Source organism: Setaria viridis, chromosome 5 (assembly GCF_005286985.2).
Source record: "Setaria viridis chromosome 5, Setaria_viridis_v4.0, whole genome shotgun sequence".
Taxonomy (NCBI): domain Eukaryota; kingdom Viridiplantae; phylum Streptophyta; class Magnoliopsida; order Poales; family Poaceae; genus Setaria; species Setaria viridis.
Genome location: NC_048267.2, coordinates 45,843,483 through 45,866,149, shown reverse-complemented (window position 1 = coordinate 45,866,149; position 22,667 = coordinate 45,843,483). Strand labels below are relative to the sequence as shown.

The window sequence follows — 22,667 nt, the reverse complement described above, 5'->3', positions numbered from 1 at the left end:
TGCAAGATAACATTGAATGCAGATAGGAAATTATGCAACTGAAAAGGAAACAGAAAAGGAGGTTTAGCAACAATTTTCCTACAATACCAATTGTTACAAAACTAACCTACAGACAAACAACAAACCATGAAGCTGTAAACAAATGTAGCATCGAGACAACTCAAAGTACTCAATTTCAGAGGGAAAAGAGGACATGAAGTCGTCATAGATAAAGGTGTTATAACTCATGATGCAAGGATAAACAGAAAAAAAAGAGAGACTTGTTCATAGATGCATGGTGGTTCCTAATTGCATGACTTCTACATCATGACTCCTTTCGAAGTGACCAATGTGAAAACTGTCAAATCTTTGATTGCAACAGGAGTGTAGGCAGAAGCTTAGTAGGCAATAAATTCCAAGCAGGCAATCATAGCAAGCCATGGCTTTATTGGTCGATCCACAAGTAAAGATTGCTTACATAGCACCACAACAAGGTAGGCAACCAGCAACATATAGGCAAAGCAATCTATGCCTGGAACCGCAGCTGGACCAAGGGGAGGAAAAGGAGGAGAAAGGAAGGGCTCACCATTGGGACGAGGCAAGGCGGGGAAGTCACGAAGCAGTGGATGGAGAGGTGGCGGGGAAGTCACCCGATCTTGGAGATCGATCCGGCTGGGGATGGAGAGGCGGCGGCGGTGAGCCGCAGGGAGACGGAACGACGCGCAGGGAGGAGAAGCGGTGCGCAGGGAGGCAGAGGTGGCACGTCGCGAGAGGGAGGATGGGGAGGACGCGCTCGACGTCCGCTGGTAGGAGAGCTCCACCTCGTGGAAAACGGGTGGGTCGGGTGGGGGAGCCCGTTCGGGAGGGTTTCCAAAGACCGAATCAATTTGGCCCGTGGCTGATTCTTCACGAGACTTTTTGGTCCAGGAAAAATGCTGGGATCCGGAGGGAATTTGTGTTCCCAAAGAAACCCTTACGGAATGCAAATGAGATGTATTTTTCTGTTCATACGAAGGAAACGAATATGTGATTTTCCAAATTGGAAAATCTTTTAATCCCCATGGGGAGTTTAATAGGCAAATTTCCATCCGGGGACCCGAGTAACTCGGCCGGCCCAAGCCCACCAAAACATTAATAGTCGGCCGGCCCCAAAACGGCCATCAAACCCTAGCGTCACGAGCGCGAGTCCCAGTCTGTGGTCCGCCCTCCGCCACCGCTTCTTCTCCTGAGTCCCGACTTCCGAATCGTCGCGACTTTCCTTCTCCCGGCCGCTGCTTGCCGCTTCCGCTTCCGCTTCCTCTCGGCCCTCCCTCATCTTCTTCGCCCCCCCCCCCCCCCGCACAGTCACACCGCCTAGCGCCCTAGACTCCCTCCCCTCATCTTCTGATCTTCTCCCGGCCCGGCGGGCGGCCGGCGGTGGCCATCCCCCATCATTTCGTCGCTCGCGAGTCGCGTCGTCCTCGTAGATGGATACAGGAATAACAGGATGCACCATGGATTGCCGATGAATCCTTCTTCCTTCTTCCCTTTCTCCCTGTTTCTCAATTGACCCAGAACCTCCCAACCGCGAACCCACCTCAAGGGATGACGACGCCTCCGACCGACCGCCGCCGGATCCCACCGAGAGAAGACGACGACTCCTCCGACCGGCCACCGTCAGGGTCAGACTGCGTTCAAATTCCAAGCTGAATGGGTACAAAACGTTCATCGATAGAGGCTGACCCTGAACGGGTTCTTTTTCCATCGAGTCTTCCTCTTCTTCCTGGATGGACGGAGCCACAGAGGTCGCAGGCAGAGCGCCACTTTCGAAAGGGTCTCATCCAGTTTACCCGGCCCTCGATCTCATCTCTCTAGTCTCTACTGGTTTCGATTCTCGTCGTCGATATCCTGCTCCTGCTGGGCAGACCGCGAGGCTGTGGTGTAGCCGTGTGGGTGGGGTCAGGGTAGGGAAAGAGGAAAGCGGCCCAAGGCGGGATGTCCAAGGTACACAGTCTCACTCTGACAGTCACCAGACATACTAGTCAGTGGCAAATAATTTGCTCCTCCTCCTGAGTCACGAGTCCCATCCCAAACCTTAGGGGTTGTTCCTGCCTGTCGTCCTGTGCACTGGCACTGCCAACCTTCCCAGCGTTGGATTTGGATCGGCGTCGTCCTCCGCCTCGCTCGCTCTCCAGCGCCGGCGGCTTGACGCTCCCCCTCCTCTTCCTCGGTCTCTCCGCTGGATTGGCTTGCGGCAGCGACCCGCAGGCACCTGGACTGACTCTCTCTTCTTGGTAAGGGACCCTAGCTCATGGCATTTGGATGATTGGATTGATTGTTCTTACAGCGAGTTTTGATCTAGCGCCCCATATTCTCTCCCGGGAGTCAATCGGACCCAAATATCTGCTCCTCTCCGTATTTGTTGGTCTTACGGAGGACATGGTTCGATTAGGCTCTTCCTCAGCTTGCCATATTGTTATACTCCCCGCCAATTAACCCCGTAGGCCTATCGAAGAAGGTGCGGATAGATCCACCCATGCTATGTGCTGAAGAAGGTGCGGATAGATCCACCCATGTTATGTGCTGGTGCTTGGGTTTCTACTAAATCAAATCGACACTGTCAATATCAGTTCATTTCCGGGAGGATCCGAGATCCTTGTACCTCCATGTTTAACTGTGCCCTCGTCCACACCTTGTAATGGCCTCTGTACTTATGTGCTACTGATTTTGAGTTGTTCCACACTACCAAGTGCTTTGCACCCATTCTGACAGGGCTCGAATTGTAGTACCAATTGATGTAAACTTAGAAGCCAAAATAATGTGATCCGGAAATTGTGTCCAAAGTTTGGGCTTTGCTGTCAAACCTTGTGAATTTGTAATTCGATCCTCATGGGTGCATGTAGTAGCTGGTCTTACCATCCATATCCCTCCATATAATATCGTAAGGTAAAACCACCATCATATGCACCAACTATATGCATATGTTTTGGAAGAGACAGTTGGAACAGAAAAGGCTAGCCAATGGGCTTGGGCTGAACAAGCAATAATCAACACCCCAGATTTAGCCTTTTATGATCTTTCCATTCCTTCTCCTTAATTATTGGTTATCCTTCCTTTCTTCGCACCGAATAATTACATCCGTTTTCTCCTATCTGTCCACTGATCGAGTAGACAATGACAAGGGAGTGTTTTTTTTGTGTGTCTTGGGGTGGGGTGGGGAGCTACGAAACAAGGATACTCCACCTGGGGACCGTATCCCGTATCGGATACGTATCCGATACGGATACGCCCTGGATACATATCCGTGGCGTATCCACGTATCCCCGATTAAATGGGCCGAAAACTTCGGATCGGAAACGTTTCCGCGGCTGATTCGGCCCAGCCGGCCCAACATCACAGCACATCCCACCTCCTGCCCTACTCCCGTGACCCGTCGGGCGTCGGCTCTCCCACGCGCAGCCGCCTCACGCAGCGCATCGCCGCATTCTACCGCTCGACCTGACGGCTGACGCAGCGCCTCCGCCTCTCGTCGGCCGCCGTCCGCTGGCCGCCGTCCGTGAGGCCGCCTCCTGCCAGCCGCCGTCCGCCTCCCGCGGCCACGGGCCGCGAGGCCGCCTCCCGCCGGCCGCAGGCTGCCTCCCGTCGGCCTCCGTTCGCCCGTGATTACTCCCGTCGGCCTCCGGCGTAAGGAGCCCCAGCCCCTGTTCAGGTGCGTGACTTCCTCTGATAGTGGTAGTGCAGGCCTCCCGTGAACCGTGAGTTCCTCCCAGTAATGGTAGCATAGCATCCGTAAAGTGCATAGAGATTTACATTTTCTGTGTAGTGTATCCAGGCAATTTGGAAGTATAATCCATAGTCTACAGAATAAGGGCCCATGCAAGCATGGATGGTGGATTAAGTTCAGGGGCAGTGTGATCTTTATAATGTTGGCTATTGCACAGTTGTTGATTATCCTTTCTTTTCAATACTTAACTGGTTCAAATACAATTGCTTGGAGAATAGTACCATATAGATTGCAAGTAGGAGGTAACGTGATGATAATTGGCCAATCTCCAGAATCTGGATATGAGTTTATATTGATTGATTGCAGTCCCAGGCTCCCATCCTCTCCTAAATTAGAACCTGCTATCATGTTATTCTCAGTGTAATAGACCTTAAATGTCTCTATGTTGAATTTGAACATCTATTTTGCAATTTAATATGCATTGTTATTTATTTATTAAAAAAATAGTTAAAACGTATCCGCGTATCGGGTTGTTTAAGAAATTGCCGTATCCGCGTATCCGTATCCTTCCGATACCGATACGCGTATCCGTATCCGTGCTGCATAGGTGGGGAGTCTGGTCGCCATAACCCTCCAGCGATTAGGATGCTATTTCTATGGCCTGCCTATATGCTCTATGTTGTTTGTAGCTCTATGCCAACATGTTTCACATCCTATACTTTCTCTTTTTCAAAATAGAATTGCTTGTTCTTGACCTTTTATTTTCCTACTTTATTGCTTTGCATTGGAGGTGATGATTTTGGCATGTTTCTCTCCTTTATGGATTAATCTAACTGAACTTTCTGAATAATTTATGTCACCTATATGGTTTTGCAAGGTGGAAAAGGTTAAATGATATAGCATTCTACTTCTACTCTTTGTACAATTAAGGACAAATGGTTTGAAATTTTTAACATGAGAAATTGCAATGTGCCTACTTATCTCTGTTAAACTGTGCTGATTTTACAATGCACCTGATACAATACAATATGAAGAACGCAGATGCACTAAGCACACCCAGCCTAGTGTGTATTACCAAAGTTGTACAATTACTCAAATCTAGTGTATGGCATCTAGAACCAAATCAACATACTATCTGGCATTGTGGCTTACGAATGCCATGTAATGCTTTGGTTCCAAATGTAGTAGCAGTGCAGCACTGGCTGCTGGGTTAACCCTTTTGGTTAAAATGAGGATGAAAGCCCAAGTGAATTCCTATGGCATGTGTAGGGTCATAGTTGGTGTCACCCATATGCTAGGGTGGTATATGTCCGTATTCCATGCTTACTGTGTTTTTTAATATATTTTCTAGTATTGCGAGTTCTGCTTATTGGTATTTCAAAATGTAAACTGAGTTAAAAAAATAGACTGGATATTATTTTCTTAATCTTCTTTCTTTTTCCTGGTTAGGCTATCAATATTTCCTTTTCCCTTTGAAAATGGATCATAGTTCTGATGAAGATACAGAAATCAGTGATACTGAGATTGATGATTATGAAGGCAAAATATATGCAAGACTGATGTCCGGAGATTTAAAGGTTAAGAAGAATGGAGAGAGTTACAGCTGTCCCTTCTGTAGCAGCAAGAAGAAGAATAATTACAGTATAAGTAGTCTGGTTCAGCATGCTTCAGGAGTAAGTGCAGCACCTAATCGGCAGGCAAAAGAAAAGGCAACCCACCGTGCCCTTGTCAAACATTTGAAGAATGACCTTGCTAAATCATCTGAGCCACGACCAAAGGTGATTCCTGTGGAGCCAGAACCTCTTCAGAACAGAGATGAGAAGTTTGTGTGGCCCTGGATGGGCATCCTAGTTAATGTGCCTACTGAATGGAAGGATGGGCGCCAAGTTGGAGAAAGTGGAAATCGTTTGAAGGGGCAACTATCACACTTTTGCCCACTGAAGGTCATCCCTTTATGGACCTTTAGAGGTCATTCAGGAAATGCTATTGTTGAGTTTGGAAAGGACTGGAATGGTTTCAGAAATGCACGGACATTCGAAAGTCACTTCGCAGCAGGAGGATATGGTAAAAAGGACTGGATAGGAAAAAAGAATCAAGGATCAGAGCTTTATGGATGGTTTGCCCGGGCTGAAGATTACAATTCTCCAGGGCTGATAGGGGACCACTTGAGAAAAAATGGTGACTTAAAATCTGTCAATGATCTTGCAAAGGAGGGAGCACGTAAAACTGACAAACTTGTGGCTAATTTAGCTAACCAAATTGAGGTAAAGAATAGGTACTTACAGGAGCTTGAGTGCAAATACAGTGAGACAACTTCATCTCTTGAGAAGATGATGGGGCAAAGGGAACAACTTCTCCAGTCATACAATGAAGGTTTATCTGTTTTCCTACACCCCCCCCCCCCCACACACACATAGATATCTAGTTGTATATCCAGTTTCTACGTTCAGTAGCTGCAAAGTTTCATTTACTTAATGATCACTTAATAAGCATAGCCATTACCAGAAATTCGCAAGATGCAGCAACTAGCTCGTCAGCATTCTCAGAAGATCATTGATGAGAATCAAAAGCTGCGCTCTGAACTTGAGACCAAAATGAATGAACTTGATGTGAGATCCAAGCAGCTTGATGAGCTTGCAGCAAAAAGTGGTTATGACAGAAGGAACCTTGAGCAGGAGAAGCAGAAGGTGTGTCATTTGTCCACCTTTTCTTCTTTCCCCCTCTTTAAAAGAATGGAAATAGTTGATTTCCTGAGTGTCTTGTAGATAATATTTATTTTCTGCTAGCAACTCCATATTAGTCGTCTACATGTGTCCTCTTTTTTCAGTAAAATAACACTAATCATCTTCATATTAGTTTGCACTACAGCACTAGGGTACTATAGTGCAGATGATTAGGCGCTATGAGTTAGAAATACTCAACTTATGTGCTTTGTTGTTGCTTGAACTCAGAATGCCATCAGATCCAGCCATCTTAAACTGGCAACATTGGAACAGCAGAAAGCTGATGAGAATGTGCTGAAGCTTGTGGAAGAACAAAAAGTATGTACTTGATCCCCCTTTTTGTGATATGATGCTTTAATTTTTTTAAGAATGTGTCCTATGGTAGTCTTACTGTATGGAAACTGCAGAGAGAGAAACATGCTGCTTTAAAGAAGATTCTGTTGTTAGAGCAGCAATTGGATGCAAAACAAAAGCTTGAATTAGAAATACAGCAGCTGAAGGGCAAACTGAAAGTGATGGAGCATATGCCTGGTGATGAAGATTCGGCGTCAAAGAATAAAATTAATGAGCTAAGCGAGGCATTGCAAGAAAAGATAGATGAGCTAGATGGAATGGAGTCACTTAACCAAACTCTGGTTATTAAAGAAAGCAAAAGCAATATTGAACTGCAAGAAGCTCGGAATGAGCTAGAAAATGTATGTTACCTTACATCAATTAACTGGTCTTGTTCACAGTTCACTGATGAGATCTATGTGACTTATGTTGGTGATGAGATTTCCTTTTATTCATCTTTTGTTCTGCGACATGCTACGCAGGGCTTGCTTGATATTTCAGGTGGGCGGGCACATATAGGAATCAAGAGAATGGGGGAGCTTGATCTGAAAGCATTTTCAAAGGCATGCAGAAAGAAGTGCTCAGAAGAAGACGCGGAAGTTACTGCTGCCTTCCTTTGTTCAAAGTGGGAAGCCGAAATTAAAAACCCTGATTGGCACCCTTTCAGGATTGTCATGGCTGATGGAAAGGAGATGGTATGAATATTCATTTGCTGCTACTTCCATACACATTCCTAGCTTTAGAGCCTATAATTTTTTAGTTACTGATAATCCTATCCTGTCCAGTAAAGCTTTCTTGCATGGTTATATCCTGTAACTTGCATGAATGTTTTTTTACCTCCTGTTCTCTCCTCTCGCTCACTCAAAAAAAGCTACCTTATGTTACACCCTCTTTTAATTATAGAAATGTCCAGGCAATGATATGAATGTTGTCCTGTAAGCTCATTAGGAGTATAGTGTTTCTGTCATTCATTTCCCTATTTAATATAGTGAACCATGTATCCTTGGTCATTTTCCAATTTTTTTTTAATTTTATGGATGACTTCGTTTTGCAAGTTTTACCTAAGGTATACCTTATTTGACATAAAGTGGTGCATGCCGTGCTGTAGGAAATAATTGAGGATGATGCAAAGCTTCGAGGACTCAGAGAAGAACATGGGGAAGAAATCTACACATTGGTGACAAAGGCACTCTGTGAAATTAATGAGTACAAGTCTAAGGGTAGTTATTCCGTGGGGGAACTGTGGAACTTTAAAGAAGATCGAAAAGTGACCCTGAAGGAAGCTGTCCAGTTCGTCCTGAAACAGTGGCGAACAAATAGGAGGAAGCAGCGCTGAGGTCAATCTTCCGCTGCCATGTAGCATTGTTTGGCTTCCATCTGATCTGAACACCATGCTACTTCATCGCGATCCCAGTTGATGCCTGCAATAGGGCATGATGTGATACCTGCAATAGGGCATGATGAGGTGTGTGGAACCACGACTGTTTACCTATTCCTAGTAGAACATAAGTTGATACTCATTGCAGTATCAGCATCAGAGTTAGTGAACCTGAACGCTCTTATTTCGCCTGTGTAGTAATTCTGTTGAACTATGTCCGAGTAGTAATAACTAGGATGCTCTCTTTGTACTGGAGGTAGAGGGATTATTTATCGGTACGCCGTGGCATGTAGTAATAAAGCATGCTTGGGCAGTGGTGTATTGACTACTGGCCTTTTGCCTTTCTACGTTCTGCATTGCATTGTTAGTTGATTGATCCAGGCTCTTTCGGACATATCTTATATATTTTTTGCTCTAGGTGTGCTCTCAACTTCGCAAGGACAACATTTTGCAAGTTTCAATCTTTCGATGCATTTGAATCAATGTAAAGGGTTGATGAAGTGGTTTTCAAAAGGAGTTAAGTATGAAAATCCACAAATACAACAGCAACATATAGTAGTATTTAACTTTGGCCTTGGTGCTCGGCTCTCTATTCGCACTCTCCATGCACTTATGAACAAATAGTCTGAAAAAACAGCGCTGGTCTCCGCAAATCATAGGGGATTGTACACATAATATAGATACTCCTGAAGACGAAGTTGTATTTCGATGTGAGTAACTAATTCAAAACGAAGTAATGAGAAAAAAGATACACCTGAATTCCCCCAGTGAAATAGTGTACTGTTGCTCAAGGAAGCGAAGGATCTTGCAAATGAGATCAGGGAGGGAGGTTGAGTTTGATTTTTGTTCTATAGAACTCTAAATATGGTAATTCATTTCTCAGCAAAAACCTGTGATTGTGAAGATTGCGAAGAAGTCAGTCTTTTGTCTCTGGTATTATGTCTGGTGGATGCCGAGCGTATCATTCATCGTACCATGAGTTACGACTCTCTCGCAATGAAAACCAAGCTGCCAATCACATGAAGATAGTTACGACCGAGCTGACACGAAGACAGAGTCTCTCTCTCTCCCCGGCAGCGAGGGTGAGACTGTTGAACTTCCGAGGCTGTATTTACTCCTCGTTCACGGCCTCGACGCCGGCGAGTGGGGCGGCGCGTTCCTCCCCAACCGCAGCAATTGCATCACTCGTCCTCCCATCACAGCCGCTTCCTTCCTCCTCGCCCGCGGTACCGCCGGTTCCAGACGCATGAGTACGAACACCAATTCGACTCCCGCCGGCGCCGTCCCGCCTTCCGCGTGCGTGACGCCGTGACCTGTGAGTCCATCGTGCTTCTGTGCCCTGCCCGGCGTCTCTGCTTCCGGCCCTCCGCTTGCCGAAACGCGGTGCGCCGGCGCCGTCCTCCCAAGCCAGGTGCCGTCCGCTGCTGCTGCTGCAACCTGCACCAAGGCAACAGGTAAACTCCTCTCCAATGGCAAGCTTGCAACTTGGTGATTAGATTGATCGGATGGGGGGATCTAGGGCAGTAGGGCTTAATTAAATTAAATAATTGTTTTTATTTTGTGATTAGATTGAACAACATAATCCCTTGATCGGCTGATCCCTTTACTTTTTTCTTGGTTCTACAATTGTAGTATGCCTTATTCACTCTTTGTGCTTTAGCTGATTGTTTGGCCAAGATGAAAAGGTTAAGGACCCTTGATAGTTGGTATAAGCAGGTTGTTTATGTCAATAATGATTAGTTCTTTTGACGTAATCAAAGCTTATGATCTAGGTGGTCCTCGTATCGGTGAATTCAAGTTAATAGAGATGCAATTCTCTTGTGCTGCAAACATATCACATGTATATAATATATGCTACCTTATTTTGTTCTGCATTGGAGCTAATTAGTAGACAATTGTGTGGTGCAACTCGTGTTGATTTGCTTATTATCTATGCTCTATTCAAGTTTGTATATGTGTGTGTATCATGTCATATATATAGTTGTCAGTTGTCACCTTATATCATTGGTGGATCCTCGTTGGAAATCCTGTCTCCACCCCTGTTCATTCACCTTATCAAAATTTTGGCTATGTCTGGATCACAACTGACAGAATATATGCTTGTATCTCTGCTGTTTTTTTGGAAATGTGAATGTGTTCTACATTTATGGTCTTTTCAAGAACTTTTATTTAAGTGTACAAACTCAAATAGGCGCATAAAGTCCTTACTCTTATCTAACCTTACTGCCATGTGTAGGTCAGAATGGGTCACAACTTAGGCGAAGGTTCTGAGTTTGATGATTGGAAAGCCAAAATTTATGCAGGTCTGATCTCAGGAGAATTAAAGTTAAGAATGGTGAGAGATACAAGTGCCCATTCTGTTGCACTGAGAAAAAGGTTTATTGCAAAATAGATGGCTTGCTTCGGCACGCCTTGATCATAGAAGGTGCTTCAACCAAATTTGAGGAGAAGGCAACCCACAGTGCCCTCGTCGAGCATTTGAAGAGTAGCCTTGGTAAATCATCTGAGCCGCAGTCCTAGCATGTAGCCTTGAAGCCAATACTTGCTGAGAACAGAGGTAAGCAATATGTCAGGCCATGGATGGGTGTTCTAGTTAACGTGCCTACCAAATGGGAAGATGGCCGTCAGGTTGGAGCAAGTGCAAATCGGTTGAAGGAGCAACTATCACGCTTTTGCCCGCTAAAGGTCACTGCTTTATGGAATTCTAGAGGTCATACAGGTACTGCGATTATTGAATTTGGAAATGACTGGAGTGGATTTGGAAATGCACGTGCCTTTGAAAGTTACTTCATGACAGAAGGCCATGGTAAAAGGGACTGGAAGAAAAAAGAGAATGGGTATTCAGGGCTGTTGGGATGGGTCGCAATGGATGAAGATACTTCTATCAGGGACCAACTGGGGGCCACTTGAGAAAAAAGGGTAACTTGAAAACCATCAATGATATTGAGAATGAAGGAGTAAGGAAAACAGGTAAACTTGTGGCTGATTTAGCTAGCCAAGTTGAGGTAAAGGATAGGCATTTAAATGAGCTTGAATGTGAATACAATGGAATAATTACGTCACTTGACAAGATGGTGGAGGAAAAGGAAAAGCTTATCCTGTCACACGAAAAATGTATGTTCCAGTCTTTTGCTTCAATCTACATTATGGTCTAATTATCAGATACATGCATTGCTGTCCTCAACATACGCCAACTTTTCAACTTTTTAGTGAGGAGCAGCAGCAAGCTCGCAGACGTTCACAGGCTATCATTGATAAGAACCAAAAGCTGCGTTCGGAACTGGACTCCAAGTTGAAAAACTTGATGTGAGAACCAAACATCCTGATGATCTTGCTGCAAGAAGTAATTGTGACAGAAGGAGCAATGAACAAGAGAAGCAGATGGTGTGTGATTTCTTGCCTGCATTCTTCTCATCTTTTGTTAATGAACATTTAGCCACCTTTTTTCTTTATAAATTGTGTGTAATTATGTTGGCTGCTTTTGTTACAATCCTTTTTTGACGAGACTGCTGTTATGATCTTCATGGCATGGCATCTTACATACTTTGATTTGGGATCGCAGTGCCGAAGGTTTGGCCAAGTGCTTCTTGAAATATGCGCTCTAACATAGTTTTGCTGTTGCTTTTTTCAGAATGCTATGAAATCAAGCCATCTTAAGATGGCAATGCTAGAACAAGAGAGAGCTGAGGAGAATGTGCTGAGCTCTCAATTCGTATGGCTTTACGCCTGTACTACGTACACATATCCACTGCAAACTTCTTGCAGAGGAGTTCGTTACAACTTGCAGGGACGAAATAAATTGCATGGCGCTTGCTTGCAACTTTCAGGGAATTGTGCGGGTCACCGCTTCAGCACTCGGGCAAATCCTTGGGTGGCGGCAAAACCGACTCATCGGGGCCGTCGCCGTCCTCCACCAGGAAGGCCATCTTCAGGCCCCAGCTCGTGTGCACCTCCAGATGGCAGTGCAAGAACCAGACCCCTGGGTTGTCCGCCCTGAACCGGATCGCCGTCCACTCACCGGCGGGCACGCCGACGGTGTTCCTCTCCGGCGGGTCGACGAGGTTGTACTTGGCGGGGTCCTTGGTCGGGTCGAAGTTGCCGACGCCCCTGCCGACGACGAAGAAGTTGTAGCCGTGGAGGTGGAACGGGTGCGTCTCCACGGACAGCAGGTTGGTGTCCTGCAGCACCAGCTCGACGGAGGCATTGTACGCGACCCTGCTCAGCCTCGTGCCCAGCGACGTGCCGAGCCCCGCCGTGAGCGGCGCGCCCGTGTAGTTGAACCGCGCCGGCGGGCGGTCGGGGAAGTCGGCGGCGAAGACGCCCTTCAGGCCCCTGTAGTGCGCCTGCAGCAGCGCCACCCGGGGCATCACGAACGTGATGTTGTTCAGCGACGCCGCGAGGCGGGAACCCTTCGGGCACGACGCGCACGGGTCGATGTTCAGCCCGATGGCGTACAACAGGCGCCGGTCCACGGCAAGCGGCAAGGCGGCGGGGTACCGCGCCGAGTTCAGGCTCCGGAGCCTGTCGTGGAACGCGGCCACGAAGCCCGTGCCGTTGGTTTCGGGCATCAGCCGCGGCGGCGCCGGGAGCACGGAGGCGGGGACGCCGGCGTACCGAGGATGGCAGTGGCCGTCTTGTTGTCCGCGGGGACGGCCGCGTCGTTGAATGGCTTGGCGGCCATGAAGTAGCGGCCGGGCCTCTGGTCCGCCCGGACGAGCACGTTGGTGGTCTGCCCCGGGGAGAGCTGGATGGCGGACGCCGAGAGCGGCTTTGTGTAGGTCGCGTCGATCTCCACCACAGTCATGGTGTGGCCGGCGATCGAGAAGAAGAGCTCGTCGTTCACCGCGGCATTGATGATCCGGAGGAGGTACGTCTTCCCCCACTGCACCTGCAGCGCGTACGTATCTGAAGCACGTGTACGTACTACGTACGGACACGGTTAGTGACACCAATACCTTTGCCTTGAATAATCATTAACTAAAAGTGCAAAAGTACCAAGAACCCAGACAGATCATCATAAACTATCACACGCACGCACGTTTCTCGGAGCACGGGAAGAGCGGGCCGGGCTTGCCGTTGATGGTGTGCGCGTCGGAGGTGTTGGGCGCCATGCCCAGCGCGCGCCCCTGCTTCTCCACGGCCTCCACGTCGGCGTGCCACCACTCGCCTGCCATACCGATCAGTTATACGAGCATTAGAGAACGTAATGACCAGTCGGTGATCTGAATCGATCGATCTGCTCATCACGCACCCAGGATGATCTCGACCTCGGCGTCGGGCTTTGGGAACGGGTAGGGCACGCCGCGGGCGGGGAGGACGACGATGGCGCCGTGGACGGTGGCGCGGAGCCAGGCGATGTGCGCGTGCCACCACAGCGTCCCGCGCTGGCCCGTGACGTTGAAGTCGTAGGCGTAGGTGCCGCCGGGCTGGATGGGGCACTGCGTCACGTACGCCGGCCCGTCCGCCCACCCGTTCCGGCGCTGCTTCAGGCCGTGCCAGTGGATCGTCACGTTGCGCGCGACGCGGTTGGTGACGGCCACGACGACGCGGTCCCCTTCGCGCGCGTAGATGGTCGGCCCCGGGTAGCTCCCGTTCACCGTCGCCATAGACTTGGCGTGGCACAGCCGGTCCACATGCTTATTTGGTAAGCATGGGCGCCACTGAAGATCAAGTTCTTCATGTGGTTGGCCATCAAAGATGGCTTCTGGACTGCGGAAAGGAGATGCCGTCGAGGACTTCAGGACCAAGATACATGTGCATTGTGTCATCTGCATTCAGAAACATCACTGCACATCTTCACCCAATGCCACTTCACCCGGCAAGTTTGGCAAGCAGTCACCTCTTCTCTGAATTTTCAGAGACAGCTCCCACCTTGGCATTCAGATATTGTTGATTGGTGGATGCAGCTGAGAGACGGCATGGACCCAATGAAGAAGAGAGGACTAGACTCGGCCTTTATGTTAATCTCCTGGATTGTATGGAAGGAGCGCAATTCAAGAGTCTTCAGCAGGGAGCAGCCAAGACAGTATTGACAGATAGCCATGGTTATTCAGCAGCAAGCACAACTGTGGTGCAGTGCAGGCGCCAAGTATTTGGCTCTCCTTGGGTGGCCGGCTACAGGCCTGTAATCTAGCTAGCCATTTTTTCTTCAGGCTTGTTTCTGGTTGGTGGTAGTGTGTTCTAAGAGAGAATTTTCTTAGTCTGATTCATCCGTGTGCGTGCGCCCGGCAGGCCCGCGTTGTAACCGAACGTTCTTTCGTTCTTTACCTTCTTAATACAAAGATACACAGCTCTCCTGCGTATTCTCGAAAAAAAATATTTTTTGAATAAATGTAATCTGTTTTAGCCTTTTTACAGTTAGGATTTCACATGTTAGTGCTAATCACATGACATGGTTATTCCATGTTTGTGGGTGGGTTCATGCAGAAATACAGAATGATTTCTGATCTGTCGCCCTGGTTGTGAAAATATTCTAAGATTATTTTCTGAAGTTATGTCCAGAGTTTTATGTGATCATTACTTAATGTATTTAGTATTAGTGACAATGCTAATAACTTACTTTGTTGCACTACTACATATAGATATTCTCAACGAGGATCCATTTTCCGATCTAGACTCCATGGGTTACCCAAGGCTATATAAAGATGTGTCAGATGCTGAGTAGTTGTGAACTTTCTGGGTTTCCATACGTTGCATATTTTTGCAGCTCTGCTTTGCCACTAATGGTTAATTTCCATGTATCTTCGAGCAGACCGCTTGGCTTTGGTCAATACTTTGGAAGATACTTTTGGTGACATATATGGTGGTGGTGTCTGGAGTGAACTCAGTGAAACAGCTTCTTCTAACATATCTCAAAATGTTGTCTCGCTGTTGCTTCATTCTATGGTACCTTTACATTTACATGCCATTTACTCTCTCATATTTTTATTTTTGTTATTATTCCTAATGACCAAAATGTTGTCTCATTTGCTTCATTCTATGGTAATTTTACATTGATGTGCTGTTTACTCTTTCAGATTTGTGCTTTTTCATCCTAACTAATGACCAAAATTACGACATGCAGGGGAAAAAAGGATTTCTGCATGCACAGGTTCTTTTATTGAATGGAATGGATGTGCGACTATTCTAACTTCGGCTAGCTTGGTCTCACATTTCGTTGGTGACAAGAAGATTGCTGAAAACTTGAGAGTTGGTAGTACTAACTACTATTTGTGGTCCTTGTTCTTTTAAGGTACTGCTGCGGTCTTACTATACCATTTGCAGATCGAAGTGTTGCTTCCAAATAAAGAGCGCAGAGGAGGGGCATTACAGCATTATAATTTGCATTACAATGTTGCTCTAGTCAATGTTAAGGATTTCAGTGCTCCTCATCCAGTAAATATTCAACCGCAGAGGAGTAATTATTCTTCTGAATTAGTAGCCATAGGGTGTTGCTTTAAATCTGGCATGTTAATGGTTGCAAGAGGGCAACATACAGAGATATTGGGCAGCTTTGATTGCAAATTGCTTAAATGCTCCACATGTAAAATCACTAAGGTAAAGCTGTTGCCCCCCCCCCCCCCCTCTCGTCCTCCTCTTTACATGGTTTATTTACTAGCGCATCTGGTTGACAAATGAGCACTCCATGTCACCTGATTAGGCTGGGATTGGAGGGCCCCTTGTTGATTCTGACGGGAAGTTTATTGGCATGAACTTCTGTGGCCCGGACTTGTATGGCATGGATTTGTATGGAGTGATAAAAAATTGGACTACATTTCTACCGTCAGATGTGATTCTTGATGTCTTGGCATATTTTAAGACAAAATTAACGGTATGTCTAGATTTCCTTTTGGGTATATTAAGTTCTTGTCATCTAACTGTCGAGGCATCTCTAATACTAACATATCAGGTTTCAAGGGTGTGTATTTGGCCGTAAGGCTTCTTTGAGTGGTTGAAGAGTCTTGTTGGAGCATGCCATCAAGCATATTTTCAGTTGACTCCGTTTTATTGTTGCGTGTGACAGGACTGTTGCTGAAGTTGGCCTTCATGCTTATGCATCTGGTGTGCTTGACTGGGCTATCGATGGAGATAATAGCAGTGTTCGTCCAAACAGGTATTCTGAACTTGTGATATATCAGTAACAATATGTTCCACGCAATCCTTTGGATCACATTACATGTGTGCAAATTGTTGAACAGCTGGCCTGTGCCCGATGCAAAGTATTACCCTCGTCAATTTGCTGACCCAGAGTCTAGGCCTAAACGAGAAAAACTGCTTCGCACCCGCACCCCCGTTGTGAGAATCATCGATGGAATGGAGTGCCGGTTCCTAGTAGAAGCCATCAGTTGTCCTCTACTCTGTTGGAGCGCTGTTGTCGTTTCTTAGCTGGCGAACCTGTTTTGAGCTGGCTTTGCTTAGCAAGGAACACCTAAGAAGGGACCTGTTTGTTTCTTGGGTTATCGCAAGGACCCAATATCTACTCTTGTGATAATATATATATTATATATTGTGCTTTGATTCTTTATGCTGTCACAGTTTTCTAGTGTTTTCTTGTGTAATGTCACAAAATTATACTGTCATACTCCCAACGATCTTGCTCAGGTCAGGCTCCACGGCGCTGAGCTCCTCGTCCCTCCGGCTCCTCCGTGTAGAGCCACACGCCATCGATGAAAGGCAGCGAGCTCAGGGTCAGCGCCGGCCTCACCGGAGCCTGCGGTGCCGGTCACCTCAGGCTCTAGTGGATGAGGCAGAGGCGCCCTGCGCGTGTTCTGCTCGCGGAGGAAAGTAGCCTTCTTCGCCTCCTCGTGTGCCATGGGCTCATGCTGTGGCCTGTCCTTGATCATAAATTGGCTTTTAGGAGTACATGACCCACTCCTAAAAATCCATTCCTCGGGGTGGTTAGTACTTAGTAGTGTAACTTGTCCTGAATTACCATTGCTTTCGAGCAATTGTTCGCCAAGCTACAGCTGAGACGGAACTACGGTTAGCTAACAATAATACATGCGTCATGCAGAAGTTGTAGATGTTATCCAAAACGCCAGCTCCTGCTTTTTCGTCGGAAGGTTCAGATCGGCAGTACGTGCAAAGATTTTTGCATCAATCATCTTCCACAATATGCAGACTCCAAACAAACGCTATCACAGCTGAAGCTTTGTCCTTACAGTCGCACGACACATACAAGCTGACCGGAAGTTGAGGTCACCTCTCAGGTTCTTGATGCCCATGCTATTTCCCGTCTCAGCCTCTCCTGACTCCTGATGATCACAAAAGCAGATGTGTCTCGACTCGAGCGAGCGATCTGCATGCTGTCCAACAGCCGCGCGCGGTGAAGCTGCCAAGAATTGTTACTGTTAATTTCACCAGTGACCAGATGCGATCGGTCAATCGCGGCCAAATAGGTTTGGCAGATGTGGAAACAAGACTTGAGATCGCTGAGGATAGGGCGCTGGTTGTAGTACCTGCTAGTTGTACATACGTGGTGATGTGAACGATTGCATGCAGAGTCTTGAGCTAGTCTTGACAACACATTTTCTTCACCCAAAATTAACATGGTGCGTGTGTAGAGCTAGCTAGCCACTGGAAAACAGCTTGTTTTACTATCAGTAGTTTGGCAAGAATCGAATCAGTCAGTCCCAGCAGGTTGCGTGCCTCTATCATGCATATCTTAACCACCGCTACTTGACTAATTACCCTCCTCCGTCCCAAATTATAATTCATTTTGACTTTTTGTAGATACATTACTTTTACCATATATCTAGACATGAGTATATATCTAAGTGCATATCAAAAACTATGTACCTAAAAAAGCCAAAATAAATAGTAATTTGGGACGGAGAGAGTAGGTAATTTCTCCCGGCCCTTCATTCTTTGGCACACAACACAAATTTGTCCATCTCGCTCGCAGCGAACATCCTTTCATGTGTGGCTATAACTGGCTACTATACGACCTCAAAGTAGCAAAGACGACAGCAACTTTTCCATTGCCTGGGCATATATAACAATAGTCCCTTTCACTTTAAGCGTGACATTGCACTTGAGACGTACACACAGAATTTGTAATGTCGTCGCATTACTGAGGCTCTCTCCGACTCCTCATCTCTCTCCCTTATCTCCCCACCCTACGCCTTATCCTTTATCTCCCCGCCCTCCTCTCTCCCACCGGCCATGCACTATCTCTCTCCCACCAGCCATGCACTCTCCTACCTCTCTCCTCCCCTCCTCTCACTGCCGCCGCCTCTCGGGGCCGCACTGGAGGGCCGCGTGCCGCCGGCCTCCGAGTTGTCGTTGGCCGTGCACCGCCGCTCTCCACATCCCTGGCCGCGCTCCCCTGGCCTTCGAGCCGCTGGGCGCACGCTTCCAGCCTCCACTCCGGAGGCCTGCACGCCCCCGCCTCCACCGCCACCAGGCCGCCCACGTGAGGGGCCGTTGCCGCTACCCCCACCGGTGGCGGCAGCCTGGAGATGCAGCGGCCGGGAGAGGTGGTGACCTGAAGGCGCGGCGGTGGAATGGCATGTGACGTGGCAGAAAAGGAAAATGAGAAAAGAAAGAAAAGAACAGAAAAGAAAATGAGAAAAAAGGAAAAAGTATCGGCCACACGTGATGTGGTAGGCAATTTAGTACCGGTTGGTCCAAGCTCCCCTTTAGTACCAATTATTTGATCTGGTACTAAAGGTCTCCCTTTGATACCGAAGTAGCAATACCGGTTGCACAACCGGTACTAAAGGGTTAGGAACCGGTACTAAGGCGTTTTTCCAGCCGTGTCGGCTTTCGCTCTGGTCTTGTCTCTGAATTTGTCATCTTCCACGAGACGAGCTAGTAGCTGGCCAAGTCTATCTCCGTGCCAAATTTGCGTCTCAATTTTAGATGGACCAGTCATATTTCTTCTGCAGTACGTAATCGTGTAGAGGACGGCCAGTTCCCCTGCATCTAAGTTTAGCGCAATGCATGCATGGGCCCTTTGATTTGTGGGTGGTGCAACGTCGATCTCCAGCAGAGTAAATGCATGCGTACGACGCTATTTAGTACGTGCGGACTTTGTCCTATGTTGACAGGGATTTATACGGCACCCAAATCATAGACGCGCTTTATGGTCGACGGCCTATATTTGTAACAACTTTTGTATCCTGATTGTCTTCTGGCGATGAACGCCATGTGCAGGTAGCTAGGAACACCATGTCTCTTTCTCTCTATCTATACTCAGCTCGTCACATACACGAACGACGTCGATGTCGATCGCTCCCTTAGTGTGTGCAGTCGTCGTGATCTGAGCGCACACAGTTGGCCAGGATCGGAGACCTCATTCATGCACGCACGGACTATGCACGGATATGGATTTTTTACTTGTATATGTGATCACATGATCACATGAGCTATCCAAACCATTCGTTTTTAAATTAATGGTGACATGCATAGATCATGGGTAGGTGAGAAGTACATAGGGTAAGTGATGGATAAACAGTGTTCCTGAGAGAATCTAGACACCGAGGCAACGTGTTCCCGAGAGAGCCTAGGCAGCACTGCTGGGTAAAGCGCCTTTAGTATAGGTTCCTAACCCCCCCCTTTAGTACTAGTTGTGCAACTAGTATTGCTACTTCGATACTAAAGGGGGACCTTTAGTACCGGGTCAAATAACCGGTACTAGAGGAGTATTAAAAAAAAGAAATCTGCCAACCGGAGCCTCGGCCGCACCCCGCCACCATTCGCCCGAGCGCCGGAGCCCCGGCCGCACCCCGCCACCGTCCACTAGAGCGCCGGAGCCTCGGCTGCACCCCGCCGTTGTCCGCCCGAGCGCCGGAGTCCCGGCCGTACAGCACCTAAGCCCCGCACCAAAGGGAGGGAGGGAAGGAGGCGGCGTACTTACACTACTCAGCCACCGCCGCCGGTTGCCGCCGCCGCCGGATCTGAGGGAGAGGTGGTCGCTACTCCAAGATCCACGCGCTCCTTGCTCCGCCACGCCTGCCGACGCTCTGCCGCCGCGCCCTCCCGCTGGAGCTCCGCCGCTCCTTGCCCCGTCGCCACGCCCACCCGCCGGAGCTCCGCCGCTCCTTGCCCCGCCGCCGCTCCTCGCCACATGTAAGAGGTGAAGGCGAGCGGAAGGGGGAGGAGAGGGGCGGCGAGGGGATCGATCTGTGTTGGGGGGAGAGCCGCGGGGTGAGAGGCCGGATGAGGGGGACGAGCGGATAAGTACGTGTGGGGAGGTCGGAGAGCATTGGGTGAGAGAGAGAAGGGGGGGGTGACGCGTGAGGGGGTACCCCTTTAGTATCGGGTGGTGGTTTCACCCGGTACTAAAGGTCCTCAGGCATATTAGTACCGGGTGGAGGGTTCACCCGGTACTAATTGACCTTTAGTACTGGTTGAAGCCTCCAACCGGTACTAAAGGGGGTCATGGGGGACTCCATAGAGACTAGCCGTTAGATCCGGTACTAATACTCATATTAGTACAAGGTCAAAATGCAACCGGTACTGAGTCTCGGGATGAATGCTGAGTTTTCCAGTAGTGCAGCCGTAAGCTGCGCGTCTCGCCTCACCTCGCCGGCTATCCGATGATCCGAGCAATGGAGTTTGCCTGGAACGAAGCAACGGGCGCGGCGGCCGGTTTTCAGAGCCATGACGTGCGTGACCGGCCGGCCACCTGCAGGTCAACCCTTCGACCGACCGACCGATCGAGTCAGCTGCGTTCGGCGGCAACCTCATCGTCGATCCATCGCCCTCGATGCATTCAATCGACGCCACCATCTCAGACCTACTACAGTATTTCAGTAGGCATTCCGCATTCATGCGTCGGACGGAGCAGAAAGAATAATGTTGTGCTGATAGGAGCTGCCATTTGTCTCTAGTTTGTTCGCCTAACTCGATCAAGTGTTGTGTTTTACCAGTTGGAATAATTGGATGGAAACCCTCAAGGACGAACAACAGTTTTGTACCATTGATTGAAAGACATCCTGCTCTGCCAAAATACTGCCAAACTGTCTACCGGTTCAGTTCTTGATATACTCCCTCCATTTATTTTTATATGGCGTGAGCGTGATATGATACGGTACGGTCTCCCAAATTAGATTTTGACCATTCATTTATCTTATATTATATTATTTATGATTATAAATTTATAATCATTGGAGACTACATTTGATTGCAAATCCAATCAATTCAAGTTTACATCATAAAAATAAAAAAATATTGATTAAATATAACAAAGTTTGAACCTTGATATACGCGTTCGCCTTATAAAGATAAATAGAGGGAGTAATTTAGTCCTTTCCCTCCAGTACACTTCTTGCCAAAGTTGGGAACATCATATCGATGGTCTAGTACAACCCAGATTCCAACTTGGAACTACTTACTGATGCAAACCAATTTATTGAGCACTTTCGGCCGCATTGGGCGGTTTGGCTCACTCCGAGATATGCAAGAGGTTGATCACTCCGATATCCAAGAGGTTGATTCGGCGAATCCAACGTGGAGTATTTTGCATAATAAATGTACAAGCATGCAAGCTTTCATTGTGTGTCCTACATACAAAATCCTGACCGTCCAGGAGGGCATTTTGCAGTTGCCAGTGGAGACAAACGCCATTGAAGAGGAAAGAAGGGATGAAAGGAGCCGGTAACAAGGAGAGGATGAGCTCCACGGAGAGGGACCAAGCACCAACCGCGGCACTTGTAGCTCTACATCGTACTATTATTGTCTTCTTTGGCACTCTCAGGTGCAGCATGCATTCGCTCTCGTTTCTTGCATGTCGTTTGAGAAAAGGCCACGAAACGCTACCACTTTTTCTTGTTTGTCACCACACCTAGTTTAGCAAACATTTATAGCTGCTTGCTAGATATACATATATACTTCCTTCGGTCGTCGTCAATGCTTGTTGGTTTAGAGAAGGTTTCCATCTAACTTTTGAAAACTAACATCGATAACTTTTTTAAATACTGCTTACAAGTAGTATGAGAACATGAGAATTTTGCGTACTTTTCGCTTTGAAAATTACCTTCATGAGGTAATAAATATTGATGAATCTAGCAAAAAAAAAAATCCCTATAAAAGATAGATAAGGGTTATACTGCATATTACTGCTTAAAAATCATTGCAAGTAGTACTAAATCAGTGACTTTTGGACAAAAATCAAGTATTGACCAAGTTCGCACAATTAATTGGCGTACGCCGGTGGAAGACAATGACGCATATCTATCCATTCGTAACAATAATTAGTACAAGATTCTATCTTCCACATGTGCATAATATTAGGAACAATGAATTTTGTATATACTTTAATCGGTACCTCTCCCTCTCCCGACTGATTCGTTTCAAAAAAAAATTATATATACTTTCAAAAAAATTAATTAATTGGCCATCCTCCGTAACAATTAATACTACTAGTGTTAGTATTTTCTACATGCATATGCTAGCTAGGAGCATATTTTATTCTGAACTTGGTGGACGCCAACTAGTCTATGGTCCATCTCGACGTGTCAAATCTTCTCGGAAGATGGCTGCAGGTGCCAAAATGGCACACGTCTGCCAGCACAAGAAGAAACTGACGCTAGCGGTGCAGGAAATCGTCGTTCGCCTGAACCTGACT

The 22,667-nt window shown here is 47.4% G+C and overlaps 2 protein-coding genes and 2 pseudogenes across 3 annotated transcripts; 3 read left to right on the top strand and 1 right to left on the bottom strand.

Moving 5' to 3' along the window:
* Positions 1 to 1,992: 1,992 nt before the first annotated feature.
* Positions 1,993 to 8,463, top strand: LOC117856008 (protein INVOLVED IN DE NOVO 2). Of its 2 annotated transcripts, XM_034738409.2 has the most exons (8): positions 1,993 to 2,252; positions 2,321 to 3,667; positions 5,132 to 6,055; positions 6,188 to 6,369; positions 6,634 to 6,723; positions 6,813 to 7,100; positions 7,221 to 7,433; positions 7,847 to 8,463. In XM_034738409.2, exons 3-8 carry the CDS (start codon positions 5,161 to 5,163, stop codon positions 8,072 to 8,074), a joined length of 1,896 nt encoding a protein of 631 aa, XP_034594300.1. In that variant the 5' UTR covers positions 1,993 to 2,252; positions 2,321 to 3,667; positions 5,132 to 5,160; the 3' UTR covers positions 8,075 to 8,463. The 2 variants fall into 2 exon arrangements, with proteins under 2 accessions (XP_034594300.1, XP_034594301.1); XM_034738410.2 differs by lacking the exon at positions 2,321 to 3,667.
* Positions 8,464 to 10,358: 1,895 nt separating this feature from the next.
* On the top strand, positions 10,359 to 11,617 carry LOC117856009 (protein INVOLVED IN DE NOVO 2-like; annotated as a pseudogene).
* A 239-nt stretch (positions 11,618 to 11,856) lies between these two features.
* On the bottom strand, positions 11,857 to 13,884 carry LOC117856602 (laccase-2-like; annotated as a pseudogene).
* A 967-nt stretch (positions 13,885 to 14,851) lies between these two features.
* LOC117856601 (uncharacterized) lies at positions 14,852 to 16,614 on the top strand. Its single transcript, XM_072294057.1, has 7 exons — positions 14,852 to 15,001; positions 15,133 to 15,136; positions 15,180 to 15,304; positions 15,380 to 15,652; positions 15,756 to 15,926; positions 16,119 to 16,208; positions 16,294 to 16,614. Exons 1-6 carry the CDS (start codon positions 14,852 to 14,854, stop codon positions 16,128 to 16,130), a joined length of 735 nt encoding a protein of 244 aa, XP_072150158.1. The 3' UTR covers positions 16,131 to 16,208; positions 16,294 to 16,614.
* The last annotated feature ends 6,053 nt before the right edge of the window (positions 16,615 to 22,667 follow it).